General features: G+C 34.9%; 1 protein-coding gene across 3 annotated transcripts in view; it reads left to right on the forward strand.

Annotated features, from left to right (window-relative positions):
- The window catches only part of AGBL4 (ATP/GTP binding protein like 4), a 1,783,169-nt gene that overhangs the window by 441,733 nt on the left and 1,320,373 nt on the right, over positions 1-21,063 (forward strand). For 2 of the 3 annotated variants that reach the window (XM_037827269.1, XM_037827268.1), the window contains exon 3: positions 3,587-3,747. In XM_037827269.1, the coding sequence (XP_037683197.1) occupies positions 3,587-3,747 (161 nt within the window). The remainder of the gene's footprint in view (positions 1-3,586; positions 3,748-21,063) is intronic. The other variant, XM_037827270.1, reaches the window with a different exon arrangement.

Raw genomic sequence — 21,063 nt, forward strand, 5'->3', positions numbered from 1 at the left:
TTTAATTTTTAGGCCATAAACTGTAAGTGGTCAAAATAGTGCCATTTTTGCCTTTGTTGTTTTAAGGGTAGTAATTTTATTAAGAGTTATAACATTTAAAGTGCTTTTCAATGTATAGTATATCTTTTATTCTTACTACCAGCTCTGTTAGGTAGAGAATCTGTATAGTCTAGTTATTAGAGCCATACTGTTTGAATTTAAATCCCAGCTCTGACTCTTACTAGTTATGTAATGTTCACTAGGTTATTTAATGTCTCTGTGCCTTGTTTATCTCTTATGTAAAATGAGAATAGTAATTTACCTACCTCATAAGGGTTGTTGTGAAAAGAGCTCAGCAATATCCTTATTGAAAATGGGTTCTGGAATGTCTTTCTCCAAAAGAAACCCAGAGTTAATCTTTAACCTTATATGTACCAACATTTTAAATTACTTCTTATACTAGTTCTATTGACATATCAGATGTTTTTCTGAGCACAAACTACTCTATAATAGACAGGGTACTAGCCTGGGAATTCGCAGACCTGAATTCTAGCTCATTTGATTACTGTGTGGCAATATATAAGTAATTTACCCTCTCAGATCCTCATGTGAAAAATGATAATATTTAATTATATAATCTCTAAGATTGCTTTCAGCTATAACATTCTTTGGCTGCCTCATTCTAAGATTGATCAGGCAGTTATCCAAAGTACTAAAATAAATCCCCAAAACCATGTAAATTAGCCATAGATTGCTTTTATCTGCTATCACTGAAATTTGGCCTGAGAAGCCAGCTTTATTCCTTCTTCCAGAACCAGAACAATTAAGTGCACCCCCATTTATCTCCATTTAAGTATACATATATTGAAAAATAAGGATATTGCTGTGTTCTTTAAGTACAGTACATATGTTGCTGTCTATAGTCATCTTGACTCTTCCTTAACTATTGATTATCTGGTTTGGGAATTCATCACTTTTTGCTTTTTATTTTTGTCCCATTCTACTTTTAACAATTTTGGCAACTCACTGCTAATTAGTCAGAGAAATCAGTCAGAGATAGGAAAGACAGAAAATAGAAGTGATGCCTGAGTTTATCCAATTTTTTAAAATAATTTTTTAGTTCTGTTGGAGAAAATGGAAAGTTTCATGGTTGTGAATTTACCATTATCAGTCTTATAAAGGAACTACTTACAAGTTTTGGTTAAAGCCTTACTCTATATGTTATTTGATATGTCTTAATAGTTGTTTGGAAGTATAACAGGCAAAGTAAAAATTGCCTAACACTGTGGTGAGAATTAAGCAAGATCAAACACATCAGAGGTAGTTTGTATACCATAAAGTTTAATACAAAATGCATACAGGATTGTTGTCCTCATTTTCCCAACTGTTTTGAATTGAGATTCTTTTCTTGGTTTACTGGGGCTTGCCACACACTCCACACAGCATCCCAATCTTCCAAAGATACTTCTAGCCCAAGAGGATCTGCCTAAGAGTCAGGCAGAACTGCTTACACTACAGCTTGGACTAGCTGAAAGCCTTCTTACTCTGGGCTTCTTTCACAGTTGGCAGCCTTACATGTTATTGCTAAACTTGTTGGAGCAGTATGACTAAATGTATAAATGTGGCCTCCAAGAACAAAAGAGATGGTCGTTGGTGCAAGCTATAACTTGAATTTCTCTTTGGAGGGCCTTTTTTGATTTGCCCCAGATACCTCAAGCCCTAAAAACCTGAATTGTTTGTGAAGTTTATCCCCCAACTTATGGCATTCATGTTTCTTTTGACAGAAAAGATACTACAATATACATAAAGCCCCTAGTTCAGTTCCTGGCACACAGTGTGTGCTCTGCAAGTATTAGATCTCTCCACTTTTTAAATAGAAGAAATATTCCTCTGTTTACAACTTGACTTCTTGGCTGGAGTGGGAGAACTTGGAGAGAATTCAAAGGAGACTCTATGTAACCTATGTTACAGCCAGGCAGACATATTCTCTGATGGTCATTTACTAAATGTTGACCCTTTGATAACCTTCAGAGGGTTGCTGTTAGATTTAAATAATATAATTTTTATAAAATGCCTAGAACAGTGACTGACACATATTATGTCCTCAATAAATGTTGGTTCCCTTCTCCCAAAGTCTTATCATAGTAGGTGGCAAAAAAGGACTTAAACTGCATACTCAGTTTTTTTTTTTTTTTTTTTTTGCCTTTATTTATTTATTTATTTATTTATTTATTTATTTATTTATTTATTTATTTTTAATTCAGTTTTATTGAAATATATTCACAAACCATACAGTCATCCATGGTATACAATCAACTGTTCACAGTGTGATCATATAGTTATGCATTCATCACCACAATCTATTTCTGAACATTTTCCTTATATCAGAAAGAATCAGAATAAGAATAACAAATAAAAGTGAAAAGAGAATACCCAAACCATCCCCCCATCCCACCCTATTTGTCATTTAGTTTTTACTCCCATTTTTCTACTGATTTTTTTTCAATTTTTTAACTTTGTTTATCAAAAAATTAAAAACAAACAGGCAAACAACAACCAAAAAAACCCCACAACATTTCAAACAAAGCAATGGATTAAGGAAAACAAATAACCTAAAATAACTACTTTGCTTCCAATATGTTCCTACCATACCCCAAGAAAATTAATAAACCATGTCCAAACAGAGGAGTAAGAAAAACAAAATAATCTAAAATAACTACATTGCTTCCAACATGTTCCTACCATACCCCAAGAAAATTAACAACCCCTAAGAAAACAAAGGAATAAGAGAAAAAAAAAACCTAAAATAACTCTATTGCTTCCAACATGATCTTACTATATCCAAGAAAGTTTACAAACCATAATCATTCCTGAGCATTCCCATAACATTGAGATTACCCTCCATAGTTTATCTGTTCTTATTAGATTATCATTCCCCCTCCACTCATTGGTATCTCTAGGTCCCCTACATTCTGCAGTATAAAACATTGTACATTTTTCACAGAATTCACATTAGTGGTAACATACAATATCTCTCTTTTTGTGCCTGGCTTATTTTGCTCAGCATTATGTCTTTTTTTTTTTTTTTTTTTTAATCTTCATTTTATTGAGATATATTCATATACCACGCAGTCATACAAAACAAATTGTACTTTCGATTGTTCACAGTACCATTACACAGTTGTACATTCATCACCCAAATCAATCCCTGACACCTTCATTAGCACACACACAAGAATAACAAGAATAATAATTAGGCATACTCAGTTTTTAATTCACTCCATCTTGGCTGCCTTTAGGTTATTTCTTTTACTTTGCTATTTGATATGTGTGCTTACCTGTTCTACTTTGCTCAATTTTTGTTTGAAAGCAAAAGGAAAACCTGCTTATCTCAATCTTAGGCAAGCCATGTCTATGATGGAAGGCCTTCTGTTGGACCACCTGGACAACCAAAGTCAATTTAGAAGTTGGATATTTGTGAATGCTGAACATTCGAGTAGTGAATGATAATAAATATCAGTGTTAGAGCTAATATTATTTAACTTTATATATAATCACACTGCATGAACTTCTATTACAACTCAATTCTCTTAATTTTTATTACCAGGTAACCTTGGCCGGGTAGACCAGGTCTCTGAGTTTGAGTATGATCTGTTCATTAGGCCGGATACTTGTAATCCACGCTTCCGAGTCTGGTTCAACTTTACTGTTGAAAACGTGAAAGAATCACAGGTGAGGGAAATAGTGGATCCCTTCAGTGTGGTTTTGGTAAGAAGAATATGATTTTGTTTTCTTATAAGAATACAAAAATAATGACTGTATTTGGAATATATTCTTATGTATCTAAAGCTATAATGAAGTTTTGTTTCAGGACTTATGGAGAATTAGGTCCAGTTTGTTGACTTCTGTTCTGTTGAAGGATATTAAATGATACAAATAAATTATTTGAGAATAATGCTCTTTATGGTTAAAACATTAGCATAATATGCTATGCTTGCCTTGGAGGTACACTATAAGGGACCACTGGAAGTGACTTGCTGTTATGTTTTTATTTTATGGTGCTCTTTATATTTCTTCTTTATAAAGACATTTCTCTCAGGTCTCAGTTTCAGAAAAATCTTTCATCTGTACAGTAGGCATTTATTTCTTAAAAAACAATATAATTCTTATAACTGACCTATGTTTTGAATGAGAGAAGGTATTGATGAAAATAGCACTATTCATATTTATTTCTATACTTTGAATAAATATTAATAAAAATTGAATCCTAAGAAATTCCTTATCATTCTGTTATATTGAAAGAGTTGATCTTTGAAGACTCTGCACAAACTTTGCCCATGTTAGTGACATTATGATTCTTTTAAGCAGATGAAAGTATGCCTCTGTAATTCAACATCTGCTTTCTTCCTTCTGGGTCATCTTTTTCTATTATTTTGGGAGAAAATGAGGAGTTTGTTTCATTTGCCTTCCTGAGTCTGTCTATCCTGTTTGCCCCTTTCCCTTGTTGCATGCTTTTTTCCATTTAGTTCAGTGGCAACTTGAGACCATGTTAGGTATTGGTCAGTGTCTGGAATGTAGAGACACTAAGCCTTCAACCCACTGCTGTTCCTGGCATGCTGGCCTCAGCAGAAGGGGGATGAAGGAATGGCCACTTCACTTGATTATAAATTCTCTTAATTTGATACAACAGCACTAGTGTGCAAATGTCTGTTTGTGTCCCTGCTTTCAGTTCTTCTGGGTATATACTTAGCAGGATTGCTGGATCATATGCCAATTCTGTACTTAGCTTCCTGAGGAACCACCAGACTCTTCCACAGTGGCCGCACCATTTTATACATCCCCACCAGCAATGAATGAGTGTTCCTATTACTGCACATTCTATCCAACACTTAAAGTTTTCTGTTTTTTGTTTTTTGTTTTTTTTTTTTTAAATAGTGGCCATTCTAGTAGGTATGAAATGATATCTCATGGTGGTTTTGATTTGCACTTGCCTAATGGCTAGTGACGTTGAGAATCTTTTCATGTGCTTCTTAGCCATCTGTATTTCCTCTTTGGAAAAATGTTTGCTCAAGTCTTTTGCCCATTTTTAACTGGATTCTTTGTCTTTTTATAGTTGAGTTGTAGGATTTCTTTATGTGTTCTGGATATCAAACCCTTATTGGATGTGTGGTTTCCAAATATTTTCTCCCTTTGAGTAGGTTGTCTTCACTTTCCTGACAAAGTCCTGTGATGTGCAAAAGTTCTTAATTTTGAGGCAGTCCCATTTATCTATTTTTTCTTTTGTTTCTTAAGCTTTGGATGTGAAGTCTTGCCTACCCCAAGATCTTGTAGATGCTTCCCTACAATTTCTTCTAGTTTTATAGTCCTGGTTCAAATATTTAGGTCTTTGATCCATTTTGAGTTAATTTTTGTATATGTTGTGAGAAATGGGTCCTCTTTCATTCTTTTGCAAATGGATATCCAGTTCTCCCAGCAACATTTTTTGAAGAAAGTATGCTTTTCCAGTTGAGTGGACTTGTCCACCTTGTCAGATATCAATTGGCCATAAATGAACACTCAATTCAATTCCATTGGTGTGTGTGTGTGTATGTGTATGTGTGTGTGTGTGTGTGTATATATATTTGTGCCAGTACCACGATGTTTTGAACACTGTAGCTTTGTAATATGCTTTACTATCAGGAACTGCAAGTCTTCCAATTTTGTTTTTCTTTCTCAAGAAGATTTTGGCTATTCAGGGCCCCTTACTCTTCCAAATAAATTTGATAATTGGCTTTTTCATTTCTGCAAAGTCGGCTTTTGAAATTTTGATTGGGATTGCATTGAATCTGTAGATCAATTTGGGTAGAATTGACATCTTAGTGATATTTAGTCTTCCAATCCATGAACATGGAATATCCTTCCACTTATTTAGCTCTTCTTTGATGTCTTTTAGCAATGTTTTATAGTTTTCTGTGTACATACTTGGTTAAATTTATCATTGATGTTTGATTCCTTTAGTTGCTCTTGTAAAAGGAATTTTTTTCTTGATTTCCTCCTCAGATTGCTACTAACTAGTGTATAGAAAAACTACTGATGTTTTGCCTGTTGATCTTGTATTCCACCACTTTGCTGAATTCTTATTAGTTCTAGTGTAGATTTTAGGACTTTCTCTGTATAGCATTATGTCATCTGCAAAGAGTGAAAATTTAATTTCTTCCTTTCCAATTTGGATGCCTTTTATTTCTTTTTCTTTCCAAACTACTCTAGCTAGAAGTTCTAGCACAATGTTAAGTAGCAGTTGTGACAGTGGGCATCCTTATCTTTTTCCAGGTCATAGTGGAAAAGCTTTCAGTCTTTCACCATTGAGTATGAAGTTAGCTGTGGGTTTTCCATATATGCCCTTTATCATTTTGAGGAAGTTTCCTTCTATTCCTATTTTTTGACATGTTTTTATCAAGAACGGATGCTGGATTTTGTCAAATTCCTTTTTTTTGGCATCAACAGAGATTATCATGTGGTGTTTCCCCTTTGATTTGTTAATGTGGTGTATTACATTAATTGATTTTCTTGTGTTGAACCACCGTTGCATACCTAGGATGAAACCCACTTGATCATGGTGTATGATTCTTTTAATATGCTGTTGGATTCAATTTGCAAGTATTTTGTTGAGGAATTTTGCAACTGTATTTATTAGATAAATTGGTCTTTAGTACTCTTTTCTTGTATTATCTTTATTGTGGTTTGGTGTTAGGGTGATATAGGTCTCATAGAACAAGTGTTCCCTCCTCTTCGATTTTTTGGAAGAGTTTGAGCAGTATTGGTATTTATTCTTATTGGAATGATTAGTAGAATTAACCTGTGAGGCCATCTTGTCATGGGCTTTCTTTATTGGGAGGTTTTTATGACTGATTCAATCTCTTTTCTTATTATTGGTCTGTTGATGTCTTGTATTTTTCTAGAGTCAGTGTAGGTTGTTCATATGTTTCTAGGAATTTTTCCATTTCATCTAAGTTGTCTAATTTGTTGGCATACAGTTGTTCATAGTATTCCCTCAATTATGTCTGTGGTGTCAATAATGATGTCCCCTCTCATTTCAGATTTTATATATTTGCATCTTCTCCCTTTTTTCCTTTGTCAGTCCAGGTAATATGCTTTAGAGTCAGGGTTCTCTAGGGAAATAGAACCAACAGGAGGTATCTGTAAACATGAAATTTTATAAATCTGTCTCACACAACTGTGGGGATGCATGAGTCCCAGTTCTGTAGGGCAGGATGTGTGAGTCCAAATTCCATAGGGCAGGTCCTAAGCTGGCAACTCAGATGAAGGTTTTTGAAGAACTCCCCAGGAAAGGCTGGCTAGCTGAAGAAAAAGTGAGTTTTCTTTTCTCTCTTAAGTCTTCAACTGATTGGATTCTTTCATTGAGGAAGACACTCCTTAGTTGATGGTAGATGTAATCAGCTACAGATACAATGAATTGAATGATGATGTAATAAACCAGTTTTCTGGTTTATTATTCAGTCATGAAATGTCTTCCTAGTAACAGGCAAGTGCTTGTTTGACCAGACAACTGGGCACCATTACCTGGCTAAGTTGACACATAAACCTAACTATTACGTAAGGGTTGTCAATTTTATTGATCTTCTCAAAGAACCAAGTTTTGGTTTTGTTAATCTCACTATTGTTTTTTTTTTTAATTCTCAATTTAATTTCTTTCTGCTGTAATATGTATTATTTCTTTTCTTCTGCTGGTTTTGAGATTAGTTTGCTCTTCTCTTTCTAATTCCTCCAGGTGTGCAGTTAGGTCTTTGATTTTAGCTCTTTCTTGTTTTTTAATGTATGTGCTTAAGACTATAACTTTCCCTCCCAGAACTGCCTTCACTGCATGCCATAAGTTTTCAAATGTTGTGTTCTCATTTTCTTTCATCTCAAGATATTCACTGGTTTCACTTGCAATTTCTTCTTTGATTCACTTACTATTTAAGTGTGTGTTGTTTACTTATCATATTTTTGTGAATTTTCCAGTTCTCTGCCTGTTACTGATTTCCAGCATTATGGTCAGTGAAAGTGCTTTATATAATTTCAGTCTTTTTAAATTTATTTAGACCTGTTTTGTGACCCAACATGTTTTCTATCCATGATCACTTGAGAAGAATGTATATCCTGCTGTTTTGGGGTACAATGTTCTGTATATGTATATTAAGTCTAGTTCACTTATATATTGTACAAGTTCTCCATTTCCTTGTTGATCCTCTGTCTAGAGGTTCTCTCTGTTGATCAGAGTATGGTGTATTTCTGTCTCTATTATTTTAGCATTGTCTGTTTCTCCTTTTGTTTTGCCAGTGTTTGCCTCATGTATTTTGGGGCACTCTGATTAGGTGCATACATATTTCTGATTGTTATTTCTTTTTGATGGATTACCCCCCTTTTAAATATATTGTGTCCTTCTTTGACTCTTATAACAGTTTTGCATTAAAAGTCTATTTTTTTCTGATATTTCTATAGCTACACCAGTTCTTTCTTGGTTACTGTTTGCATGGAATATCTTTTTTTCAGCCTTTCATTTTCAACCTATTTGTGCTTTGGTCTAAGGTGAGTCTCTTCTATACTGCATATAGTTGGATCATATTTTTTATAGATATTATGCCTTTCTGTATCTTTTGATTTGGGAGTTTAACCCATTAACATTCAATGTTAATATTGTAAAGGCAGTACTTCAACCATTTTATCCTTTGGTTTTTATATGCCATATCTTTCTTTTTGTTTCTCTTTTTACTCTTTAGTTACCCTTACTGATAATATTCATTTCTACACTCTACTCCAAGCCTCTCTCTCCTGTCTTTTCCTTTCAGCCTGCAGAACTCCCCTTACTATATCTTGTAGGGCTGGTCTCTTGTTGGATGAATGCTCTCATTTTCTGTTTATCTGTGAATGTTTTAAACACTCCCTCATTTTTGAAGGACAATTTTCTCAGATAAAGACTTCTTGGTTGGCAGTTTTTCTCTTCAGTACCTTAAATACATCATACTACAGTGGTTCAGAGCCAAGATTCAGTGATCTAAATTCACTCATTAAAAGCTGTCATCAGTACTTGGCCATGCTCCCCCTCCCAACCCTGGTCTTGTAGAGGAGGTCTTGCATGTCTCTCTGTGTCCACAGCAGCCAGCCAGAGACTGGACTGGAGGTGGCTTGCCTTGAGATTGGGGGATGGGTGCCAGGAGCCACCGTAGACTGAGTTACAGTTTTTTAGTACAGTTTCTAAGCTTCTTCATCCGGCTCTTCCCTTGATGCTATACAGTCCTCCCCTGGCCTCTGGAGCCCCAAACAGTTATTTCAGTTTCTACTTGTTTTCTAGCTGTTTTTGGAGGAGGAGTGAGTTCCAGATCTCCCTACTCTGCCATATTCCCTGGAAGTTCTCAAAGTAACTTTTGAACATCAGATAGTAAGCTTATTTCTTCAAAGATATATACCCCTAGAATCTAGCATCACAGTGAGTCAAAGAGCTTTTCAAGGTTTTGTCTTCAGAATTTTTCTACAGGATACAAGGATAAGTACTCTCGTCTCAGAATGTGACCAGAAAGCTCACATGGACCAAATATCCAGTTCTCAATCCTTGGCTGGCCTTTGGGGAAAGCAGGCTCCATACCTTTTTTTTTTTTTTTTTTACACTCCTTTTGTCGTTTCTAGCTGTTTTTGCCTGGAGGGCAAGTTCTGGCAGAATGGTCACCCCAGAGAGGACTTTTCCAAGTCAGAATTTCCCCATTAAAAATAGTATTTCCAAGTTCAAATAGACTGACTCCCAAGTGCCCTGAGGAGAGAGTCAGGAAAGATATCAAAAGCCAATTTTGTTGGCTCCACAAAGCTGTGGTATCCTGTACCGCCCAGCAGATGGCATCCTTCAGCAAACTGTTACCAGCAGTTCTAAAAAGGCACAGTCGCTTTAAACCTCCACTGCCTCCAGCCCTGTTGGGGGTGGGGTTGAAACAATGGCTGCCACCACTTTTGTCCAGGGTAGTTTAAATAGTAGCTTGGGGCCAGAACCCTGTGATCCTAATTCACTAATCAAAATCTGTGATCGGTGTTCAGCCTCTCGCCCCGCCCCATTCTTTGGGAAGAGGATTTTTATTTCCCTTTTTTGTAGCAGCAGGCAGCCAGGGGCTGGATCCCAAGGCAGCTCATCATGAGAGGGGGTATGGGCTCCAGCAGCGATCACACAGAGACAGCTACTCACATTTCTTTACTGCAGTTCATCAGCCTCTTCCTTCCACTCTTCTCTGGATATTGTACAGTGTTCTGGCCTCTAGAGCCCCAGAAAAGTTGTTTCAGACAGTTCTTACCTGTTTCCTAGCTCTTTTGGAGGAAGGAGTGAGTCCTGGAACTCCCTACTCCATCATCTTCCTACAAGTCCTCTCCACATTCTATTTTTGAATCAGTACTATCCTATCCTTATTACAATTAGAAATCTTGAACATGTTTATCTGGTCTCTTGCAGCCTAATGCTCCATCAGCCTCTTTCTGTGGAGCATTGCTTCATCAACTGTAATCACATTGTATAGTCATAGAAACCTGTCTCAAGAAGGCATAAAGATCTGCTGGAAAGATACAATATATATCTTTTACTCACAGGATATTTGTTTTCATGGTTTTCTGCATGAAAGAGAATGGTTTTACTATTAAAGTTGACTTGTGAGGTCTGTTTTTATAATGTCTCTTCCTATAATCTTTTTTCATCTCTCCAATTTCCGTTAAAATGAGACTTGGATGAAGTTAATCTCAACAGGAACCTTATTTAGGGCTTGGTACTGGCTGGTAAAAGAAGTATTAGTCATCACAGGCTGACTCTGTTAAGTTGAATGTTAAAAATTGCAGCGTCAGATGTATAGTATAAACAGGTCTAGCCTTGGGATTATTTTCCTTGATGTTTTTAGGAAGTGATAAAAGCTTGGAACATATGGTGCTGTATCCCAGGACTGATATATTAACCCCCAAAGTAGTTTCCAAATAGTGCATTCACAATATTCTATGAAAACAAAATGTCCTGGAACCTTTATGCTAAAGTAATTTTCTCTCTGACAAACTGGTATTAAATATTCTTATGTAGAATATTTATTATTGATGCACCAGAGCATTATGAGTAATGTGAAAGTAAATTTTTCTATTTAAGTACTCATAATAAAGCATCAATCAATAAGAAGAAATCAAATGTATGCCTAGACTATTTAAACTATATTCTCTTTTCTTTAAAATTATTTTTCTCTCTTTGGATTTTTTTTTTTTTTTTTTTTTCCTTTTCTGATTAGAAAAGTTCTAAAAGCTCATTGAAGAGTATTTGGAAAATATAATTCTTAGAACCAGGAAAAGCACAAAACAAAACAAAACAAAAGAAAAAACTGAAACCTCAACCCCATAACCTCACTATTAGAAGCAAGTACTAGTAACGTTTTCGCATATTTACTTCCAGGCTTATTTATTTTCTATTTTTTTGGACCACAATTGAAATTGCACTGTATATTCATTTTTATGTCTTGCTTTAAAAGAAAACTGAGGAATTTTCTATCATTAAAACTTGATAAACATAGCTATTTATTACTGGGTCATTTCCTCGCTCTTGGAAATGATGATTATTTTCCAGTATATGTTGTTATAAATAACACCACAGTGAACATCCTGTTACCCACATTTTATTTTGCTTCCTTAGGATAAATTTCTAGGAGGGGAATGGTTGAAGCAAAGGATATGAACATTTTGAAGACTTGATGCATATTTCTATATTGCTTCCAGAAAGTTTATACTGTTTTGCTGTGCCATGAGTAGTGAATGAAATGTCTTTTCTTGAATTCCTTGCTTTGAATTGTTTTATGAACTCAGATTTTCAAACATCCAGAATAAATTGTTTCTTTTCTCCCACTTACTCTGAAACTCCACATAGATAAATTGGATATGATGCAATGTTTCAGGTCTCCAATCATAAGAAATTAATTGCTTTGCAGCATTTCTATGAGACAACAAAACAGACCCATTTATTATTTTGACTCTTTTTCTCAATTCATCATCTGATTTTGTCTTGGTATGCCAAGAGATTATCTTCTAAGGTAGCGATGGTAGATTAAGAAGTGTTATTTTTAACAACAAAGTATTTTGTAGATCATTATAAGCAGTAATGTAGCTTTAAAAATATGTACACACATTTTTATATATGCATATCTGAATTGGACTTTAAAATTCTAGGTGAATTTACCACCTTTTTAGTCTCCCTAATGGAGATTTCAGGCTCAGTGAAACTTCGTCCTGGCTGTAACCAGCATATCATAGGGGAAAGAGCAAAGACAATAGGTTCAACAGATTTGAGTTTATATCTAGATTCTGAAACTTATGAATTCTTTTACCTTGGTCAGTTAAATCAATTTCTTGGTACCTCAGTTTTCTCATAAGTAAAATGAAGATAAAATACTACATCATCGGGCTGTTGTGAAAATTAAATGAGACCATGCATGTACAGAGCCTGTGATAGTGTTTGATAGGTAATAAGGGCTCAATATTCCATGTCTATTGTTCTTGTTCAAACAACCACAGAAATAATACTAATATAATAATAAGAGCAGAATCTACCGCCACAACACATTACTACTTGACTACTACAGCTGTTTCCCATTCTGATCTTACTCTTTCTCCTCCTCCTTCTTCTTTCAGTATTACTATTGATAATTATCATCATCATTGTTATCATCATCATCATCATCATCATCATCACAAGCAAAATATATTGGTTTTAAGAATATGGGCTTTATGTTAGACATACCTGAATTCTAGGCCCAGCTCTGTAACTTACTAACTAGCTCTGTGAGCTTGGGAAAGTTATTGGTCTATTTAAATTATCAATTTATTTATTTATTATGAAGATAATAGTAGCACCTAATAGAGTTGATGTAAGAATTGCATGGAATAATGCATATAAAGCAGTTAATATGTGCCTGGCCCATAATAATTGCCAAGTAAATGTTAGCTATTGATATCAATATACTGCTATTATTACTTCAACAAAAAAGAACACAGGTTCTCATTTTCTCTGTCATTCATTTTATTATAGTAAAAGCTAACATTTATTAAACACTTCTATGTTGCAGGTACTATTATAAGACTTTTATATTAATTAATTAATTTAATCCTCAAAACAATCCTTTGAGCTAAGTTGTGCTGGTTTGGAGCTGTATGTACCCAGAAAAACATGCTCTTAATCTTAATCCATCCCTGTGGGTGTGAACCCATTGTAAGTAGGACCTTCTGATGTGGTTATTTCAGTTAAGGTGCAGCCCACCTCAGTCAGGATGGGTCTTAATCCTGTTACTAGATGTGTGAAATTCGCACATATACACAAAAAGTTGCAGGAAGCAAGAAGCTGAAATTCAGTGGAATCTGGAAGAGAACTGAGAGGCCAGGAGAGGCTGCCATGTGTGTTGCCATGTGACAAAGGTTCCAAGGGCTGAGAATTGCCAGCAACCAGCCCCAGAATGTCAGTCCTCAGAAATAAAGCATTGCTTTGGTGGCACTTTTCTTTTAGCCTCAAAACCATAAGCTAATAAATTCCCATTGTTTAAGTTCACCCATTGCATGATATTTGCTTGAATAGCTGAAAGAAACTAAAACATAAGTACTATTATTTACAACCACCCTATTTTACAGATGAAGAAACAGAGGCATAGACAGGATGAATAACTTGCTCAAGACCACACATTTAGTGATTTGTAGAGCCAGAAGTACCCAGGTAGTTACTGTAGAAATGCTCACTGTAGAAAATTTTGAAAATATAGATGAGTATTAGAAACAAAAAAATCCCCAAAACCCAAACTCATAATCCCTACTATGTAGATGCAAATATATGAGCCTTTTGTAATATTTATTTCTAGATTTGTTGTTCTCTGTTTTTCCCTTGAATATGTTAATTTCAGGCTCTAGTGCTTGCTCTCTTATGTTGCCTCTCAAAGTATAATTTCAGTATATCTAGAAAAAGCAATAGCTAAAATTTAACACCCATTCAAGCTAAAACTTGTATTGAACTAGGGTGAGAAGGGAACTTTTCTATATCTCATAAAGGGGATTTTCAAAGAACCAAGAGCAAACATCATGTGTAGTGGTAAACCTTTAAAAGCATTTACTTTAGTCAGGAACAAGACAAAATGACTGTACCAATATATTTTTCAGAACTGTGGTGGAGGCTCTAACTAATGCAATAAAACAAGAAAAATAAATAAATTGTGTAATTAGAGAGAAAGGCATAGTTATTTGCAAATGATATCATTATCTAAAAGAAAATCCAAGAGAATCTATAGACAAACTATTAGAACTAATAAGAGAGCTGAGTAATGTTCCTGAATATAAGACCAACATATAAATTTGATAATGTTCCTTTACATTAGTAACAATAGATTAGGAAATATAATTTGGAAAAAAAAATTCATGTGCCACAGAAAGAAAAAAAAATATCTAAGGAGCTTAAGAGTGAGAGTAAGGTGGTGAAGAGTGTATGACCTATATGGGAAAAATTATAAACTTTTTAAATAAAGTCTTTTATGTCTTTTAATATCCTACCTAAGAATTTAGGTCTTTTATGTCAAAAGACCTAAATACTTAGGCAGGATATTGTTCCAGTTTGCTAAAGCTGCCAGAATGCAAAATATGAGAAATGGATTGACTTTTAAAATGGGGGGTTATTAGTTCACAAATTTACATTCTGAGGCCAAGAAAATGTCCCAATTAAGCATCAGTAGGATGATACCTTCTCTGAAGAAAGGCTAATGGCATCTGGGGTTCCTCTGTCACATGGAAAGGCACATGGCTGGAGTCTGATGGACTTCTCCTGGGATTAGCTTCTGGTTCCGTTGCTTTCTCCTTAATGTCTCTGGACCTCTGTCTTAGTTTCTCTCTCTCAGCTCCTGTGCATCCTTGCTTGTTTCTCCTAGGGCATTTGTCTCTTAGCTTCTCTGGGGTCAAACTCTGGATTTCATCTCTTAGCTTCTCTCCTGGTTCTAGTTTCAATGGCTGTCTCCAAAATGTCTCTTAAGTGTTTTCTCTCCAAGTGTCTCTGAGCTTTCTTCAAAATGTCTCTGTCTGTTATCCTCTCATAAAATTTCCATGGAAACAATCTAATCCAAAGGTCCCACCCACAATAGGTCTGCCGCCACAAGATTGGATTAAAAGAAAATGGCTTTCCTGGGATACATAATAGATTCAAACCAGCACAGATTTACTGTTTATTTAACCATTATTTAAGGAACACCTTGCTATACTAGGCACCATTCTAGCCACTTGGAATTTATCAGTACTCAAGACAGAAAAAAATGGTAACACTTGAGGATTTTGCATTCTATATGTGTGGTTAGGGGCAAGAAGAACAGAAAATAAACATAAAAAATAAGTACATTATATTGTATATTAGAAAGTGATAATTTCTATGGAAAAAGAATAAATTGAGCAGAGTAAAAGGGGTTGTGGAGGAGGAAAGCTAGAGGATTTCCTGATGGAATTTGTATGGATATATAATAAAGAGAGGAGTCAAGGATAACTCCAGATTTTTGGCTTGAATATCTGGTATGGTGGATTTAGCAGGTTCAGTGATAAGGAAGGCTGCTGGAAGATCAGCTTTGGGGGGAAGATCAGGTGTTCAGTTTTGGACAAGTTAAATATGAGACATTTATTATATATTCAAGTAGAGCTAAGGACGCAGTTAGATAAATGATTCTGGAGACTATGTATTTGGTATATGGATGGTGTTTAAAGCCAAAAACTGATGATACCCCTACCTCCAAGAAAGTAGCTGTAGACAGAGAAGAGGAGAAAAGGGTGAGTTGAATAACCTTCTAACCAAAGAACCATCAGGGGAAATTGAGAAAGAGCAGATCAGATATAGGAGAAAATCTAGGAGTACGTGGTGTCCTGGAAGACAACTGAAGAATGGTTATTAAAGAGGAGTGATAAATGTTGCTGATAGGTCAAGTAAGATGGTGACTCAGGATTGACTCTTAGATTTGGAAATATGGATGTCATTGATGATCTTGTCAAAGAGAAGTTTTGGTGGAGTGGTAGAATAATCTTAAGAGAGAATGGGAGGAGGGGAATTGGAGATAGCTAGACTAGGCAGCTATTTTGGATGACTTTTGCTGCAGAAGGGAGCAAGGAAATGGAATGGTAGTTGATAGAGGAAGGGGAATCATGAAATTTTTTGGTTTGACGGAAGAAATAACATGTTTATATCCTTTTGGGAATGATCTAATATAGAGCAAACAACTGGATATTGTAGGAGAGAGGAGATACTTTCTGGAGTGCTGTTCCACAGTACTAAGAGGAGATGGGATATAGTTCATTAATGGCTTTAGATAGGAACACAGATATTTCTTGATTAATAACATGGAAAGAAAGAAAAAGAGGGAGCAGAATCTGGTAAGTAGGTAGATGTAGTAGAGACCCCCCCCCCCCATTTTCTCAGGGATTATCCCTGAGCTGCGTGCTATCCATTGTCTAAAAACAGCTAGTTTATATATTTTGTCCACAGTTGTATTTGTTTATAGTGGGAGGGAAAGTTCAGTACCAGGTGTTCTATTATGGCTGGAAGAAAACCATGGTTATATTTTTATCAGTATATACCAAGAAATGAAAGGAGGATGAGAGAGTCCAGGTATATTAAAGGAAATAATTCTAATTATTGGTGTTTAAGCTTGGAGATGAGAGTGTACATTAAGGGGGTGAAGTATTATGAAAAGGTGAGGAGTAGTAAAAACATGATAGATCAGTGCATTGGAGGTAGAATGAGCGTATTATTCAAATATGGTCACTTTTGAGAGTGAAAAATGCTCTAATAATTACAAGTGGACAATGGGCACAATCCAGGACTGTTCCAGGCAAGCAGGGACTTTTATATACTCTTGCTAAAGATTCTGATAAAATCAAAGGATATTTGGAGTCAGTGTAATATAGGGAGTGAGCTGCAAAGAAAAGAGGCTGTCGTTAAAGAGTAGGATAAATGAAATAGAAAATTGGAGGGATTGTAGTTATTGCAATTATTAGTAATATCAAGGATTAATTTTGGGAGTGTTTGGCTGAAGTAAAACGGAGGTCACGATCATTGGAGAGGAAGAACTCGAAGACCTGAGAGGCCAGGATGTCGGAAAGTTATCTCCATTTACATTAGAGAAATGACGGTAAGGCATGGGCAACAACACTGAGAACGAAGGAGGAATAACTGAGGAAAAGGGAGATGACATCAGTAATGAGAGGTAGTAGAGGGATAATTTGATGAAATGAGATTCAGAGCTATGTTCATTGAAGTGAAGGCTCAATATTATAAAGATGTCAGCTCCTCCAAAATCAATCAATTTTAATACAATTCTAGTCAGAAGCCCAGCAGAATTTTTTTTCATAGGACTTGAAAAGCAATTTCTAAAATTCTTTTAGATAAGCAAAGGGCCAAGAATAGTCAAGCCAATTTTGAAAAAGAATAATGAATGGGTATATGTTTATTTGATGGAAACTTGTCTTTCAGCTAACAATTTTTATTTATAGCATTAGTAATTAACATAATACGGCATTGGCATAAGAATAGACAAATAGTCTAAATGACAGAATGGAACTCAGAAACAAGGCTATTTATATAAGGGAGCTTGATATGTGACAGAGGTTGCATTACAAAATAGAAGGAATAGCAGGGTCTATCAAATTATTTTTGTTGTATGGCAAACTACCCCGATATCCCAAAATACCTAGGTCCCTATCTGAGATTCTGCAAAAGTTTCACTCACTATGTTTATCTCTCAGAAACTTAAATCCACCACAGTGTTCCTATGCCAGATGAGCCCTAAAACACAGAGGCAACAGCCTCTTTAAGAAAAACAATCAGATGTAGCTACCTTCCCCATAATGTTGACACCCCTTTACAATATGAACAAGTTAGGTTGATCACTGCCTAGACACCCTTGAAGACTGAGAAGGTTATTAAGCAAGAGGAAGGGGTAGGTAGCAACAGACAAGAAAGGGTTTAACGAAGTATTACAAATACTGAATCTTTATATAAATTGGTTTTTTTTTTAGATGCTAGGGTTTTAGAATAGCTAGAAGGAAAGAAATTAAAAGGTGGAACTGTAACCTATAACATTCTTTGAAATTTGCTCTATAGCTACTGGTTAAAATGTACTTTGAAAGTTATCACCTTTCTTTATATATTTTATATTTCACAATAAGGAAATAACTGAAATTGTGGAACTGTAACTCATAACATTCTTTGCAATTTGCTCTCTAACTACTTGTTAAATCATACTTTGAAAGGTATCACTGTTATGTATATATGTTAAATTTCACAATAAAAATGTATTTAAAAAAGAATATAGGCAAGTATTCAATGTATAGAAAATATGGAAAGCTTAAATAATTCACGTATCAACTGTATTATTTCAATTTTAGTGTAACTGCTGCCAAGTGAACACGTGTTCCTTCTTTTAAGTTGGTTTTCCTTGTTTTCACTTGAAATCTTTTACAGAGGTAAATTTGAATTCATGAAAATTGATAATACATAATTGACAAAAAATCTAAGAACTATACTTGGAATTATATTTGTTTATGTATAATGTTAACATACATATAAATATCAATGCGTTTGTGTGTCTGTAATGTTTATATATTTATTCATGATATCAGTTATACTTGATACCATTATCATAATTTAAAATGTGATCATCCAAATATAAATTTAGCTGGCATTAGACTTTATAGTTTTTATTAAATAGGCATTTCACTATTGTAATTTTCATGAATGCTTTTCACGTTGCTAAATCCAATAGACATTATACCCATTATCTTAATTTATCTTGCATTTGATGTATACTGTAGGCAGTCATTCTTAGAAATTCTGTTTTCTTGACTTTCATGATACTCTCTTCTGATTCTCCTGCATCTGCCTGATTATTTCTTCTAATTCTCCTTCATGAGCTTCTCTTCTCCTATAAACTCCTTAAACATTGATGCTCTCCATGATACCATCTTACATCATTACATTGTGCAACTCTTTTTCATGTCACATGTGGCTTTACAGCTTAAAAATCTCTCCTGAGATTTGTGCACATAGATTCAGGATTCATGCCTATCGAATAGCAACACTGAATATCCCACAGGTATCTCAAACTCATCATTTACAGAAGTGAGCTCTTTATCTTGCCCTCTAAATCTGCCTTTTCTCTCTATTTCATATTCCAGTGAATGTTACTACTGTCCATGTAGTAACTGAAACCAGAAACACAGGGGTTATCTTAAACACTCTCTTCTCCCTTGTAGCTCCCATATCTATAAATAGGAAAAAAGGTAATTATCATCATATTAATCTGATTGCCATTTATTGATCACTTATGCTGTTCCAGTCACTGTGCTAAATGCTAAATCCTCACAACAACCCTGGGAAATTGGCACTATCTTTAGTTTATAGAAGAGAAAATCAAATTTGCCTCTACTGATTTTACTACCTTTAAAATCATTAAAAAATTTTTTCTGCATCTTTCTATCTCTCCTACAACTATCCAAGTTCAGTCTATTTTCATTATGTTTCTGGACTATGGCAATTGTCTCCCAGCAATTTGCTTTGCCCACAGTCTTGTGCTATTTATGTTCATCCTTCACATTGGAGCTGGAGTGTTCCATGTAAAGTTCAAATTTGACCTTGTAAATCTACCGCTAAACTCCTTAAATAGCTCCTTATTGCCTTTATGGTAAAATGCAAGCTTCTTATGCTGGCATAAGGTACTCTTCATGATCTGGTCGCTCTCTAATTTGCCTTACCTTAAATAGTTACTGGCTTTCTTATAGTTGCCTACAGAGAACACGTTGTTTCACACCTCCTTGCCTTTTCCTATTGCTTCCTATAATCCCCGTACATTTCTTCTTTTGGAATAGAGCTCATTTGTAAAAAGTAGATCCAAATAAACACTACTTACCTGAGATAACACATAAAAAGATATTGCAGTTTTGCCTAGCACATGGAAAGTCCTGCATCAATATTATTTTTCTTATCACACAAATATTATTGTGTACCTGTGATGTGCCATATACCATCTGGGCACTTGGGAATCAGCAGTAAAAATAAGACAGACAAGGTCCTTCTGTTTTGATGAAGCTTATGTTCTGTTATGAAAAAGACAATAAATAGGAGAAAGTAAACATAAGATATTTTTAGGAAGTGGTAAATGCTACCACAGTTTGTTTACCAGCTGAGGGGTTTTACAGTTGTTTCCAGTTTTTGATAATTATGAAATAAGTTGCCATAATTATTGGTGTGCAGTTATTTTGGTGTGTGTATGTGTGAATGTAAGGTTTCATTTTACTTTGGTAAATACTTGGGATTGGGATTTCTGGGTTGTTTGGCAAGTTGCTGTTTAAACTTTATAGTAAACTGCCAAACTATTTTCTAAAGTGTCCATATCATTTTGAATTCCCACCAGCAATGTATGAAAGTTCACGTTGCTACCCATCCTTGTCAGCACTTGGTATTGTCAGTATTTTTTAATCTTAGACATACTAATAGGTGTGCAATGGTTTTAATTTGCATTTCCCTGATAACTAATGCCTTTGAACAACTTTTCAGGTGCTTATTTGTCAGCTGAGTGTATTCTTTGGTGAATTATCTGTTCAAATTTTTTGTCAGAGTTTGAAGTTGTTTGTTTTCTTACTGAGTTTTGAGAGTTCCTTATATATTCAGGATATATGTCCTTTATCAGATATGTTTTTCAAATATTTTCTCCTTATCTTGGATTTCTATTTTCACTTTCTTAGTCTTTTACAGAACAAGTTTTTAATTTTGATAGTCCAATTCATCATTTTTTTCCCTTTATGGTTCATGTTTTTGATGTTGAATCTGAAATCTTTAATTCAAGTTCACAAAATTTTCTATATTTTCTTCTAAAAGTTTCATGGTTTTAGGTTTTATATTTAAGTCTATGATCCATTTTGTTACAATAATTATATATAGAGCAGTCTGTGGATTGAAGTTTGCTTTTTTTGTATGTGTTTATGTCCAATTAAAAGACTGTCCTTTCTCTGTTGAATTGTCTTTGCACCTTTGTTTATAATCAATTGATC

The sequence above is a fragment of the Choloepus didactylus genome, chromosome 2 (genome assembly GCF_015220235.1).
Source record: "Choloepus didactylus isolate mChoDid1 chromosome 2, mChoDid1.pri, whole genome shotgun sequence".
Taxonomy (NCBI): Eukaryota; Metazoa; Chordata; class Mammalia; order Pilosa; family Megalonychidae; genus Choloepus; species Choloepus didactylus.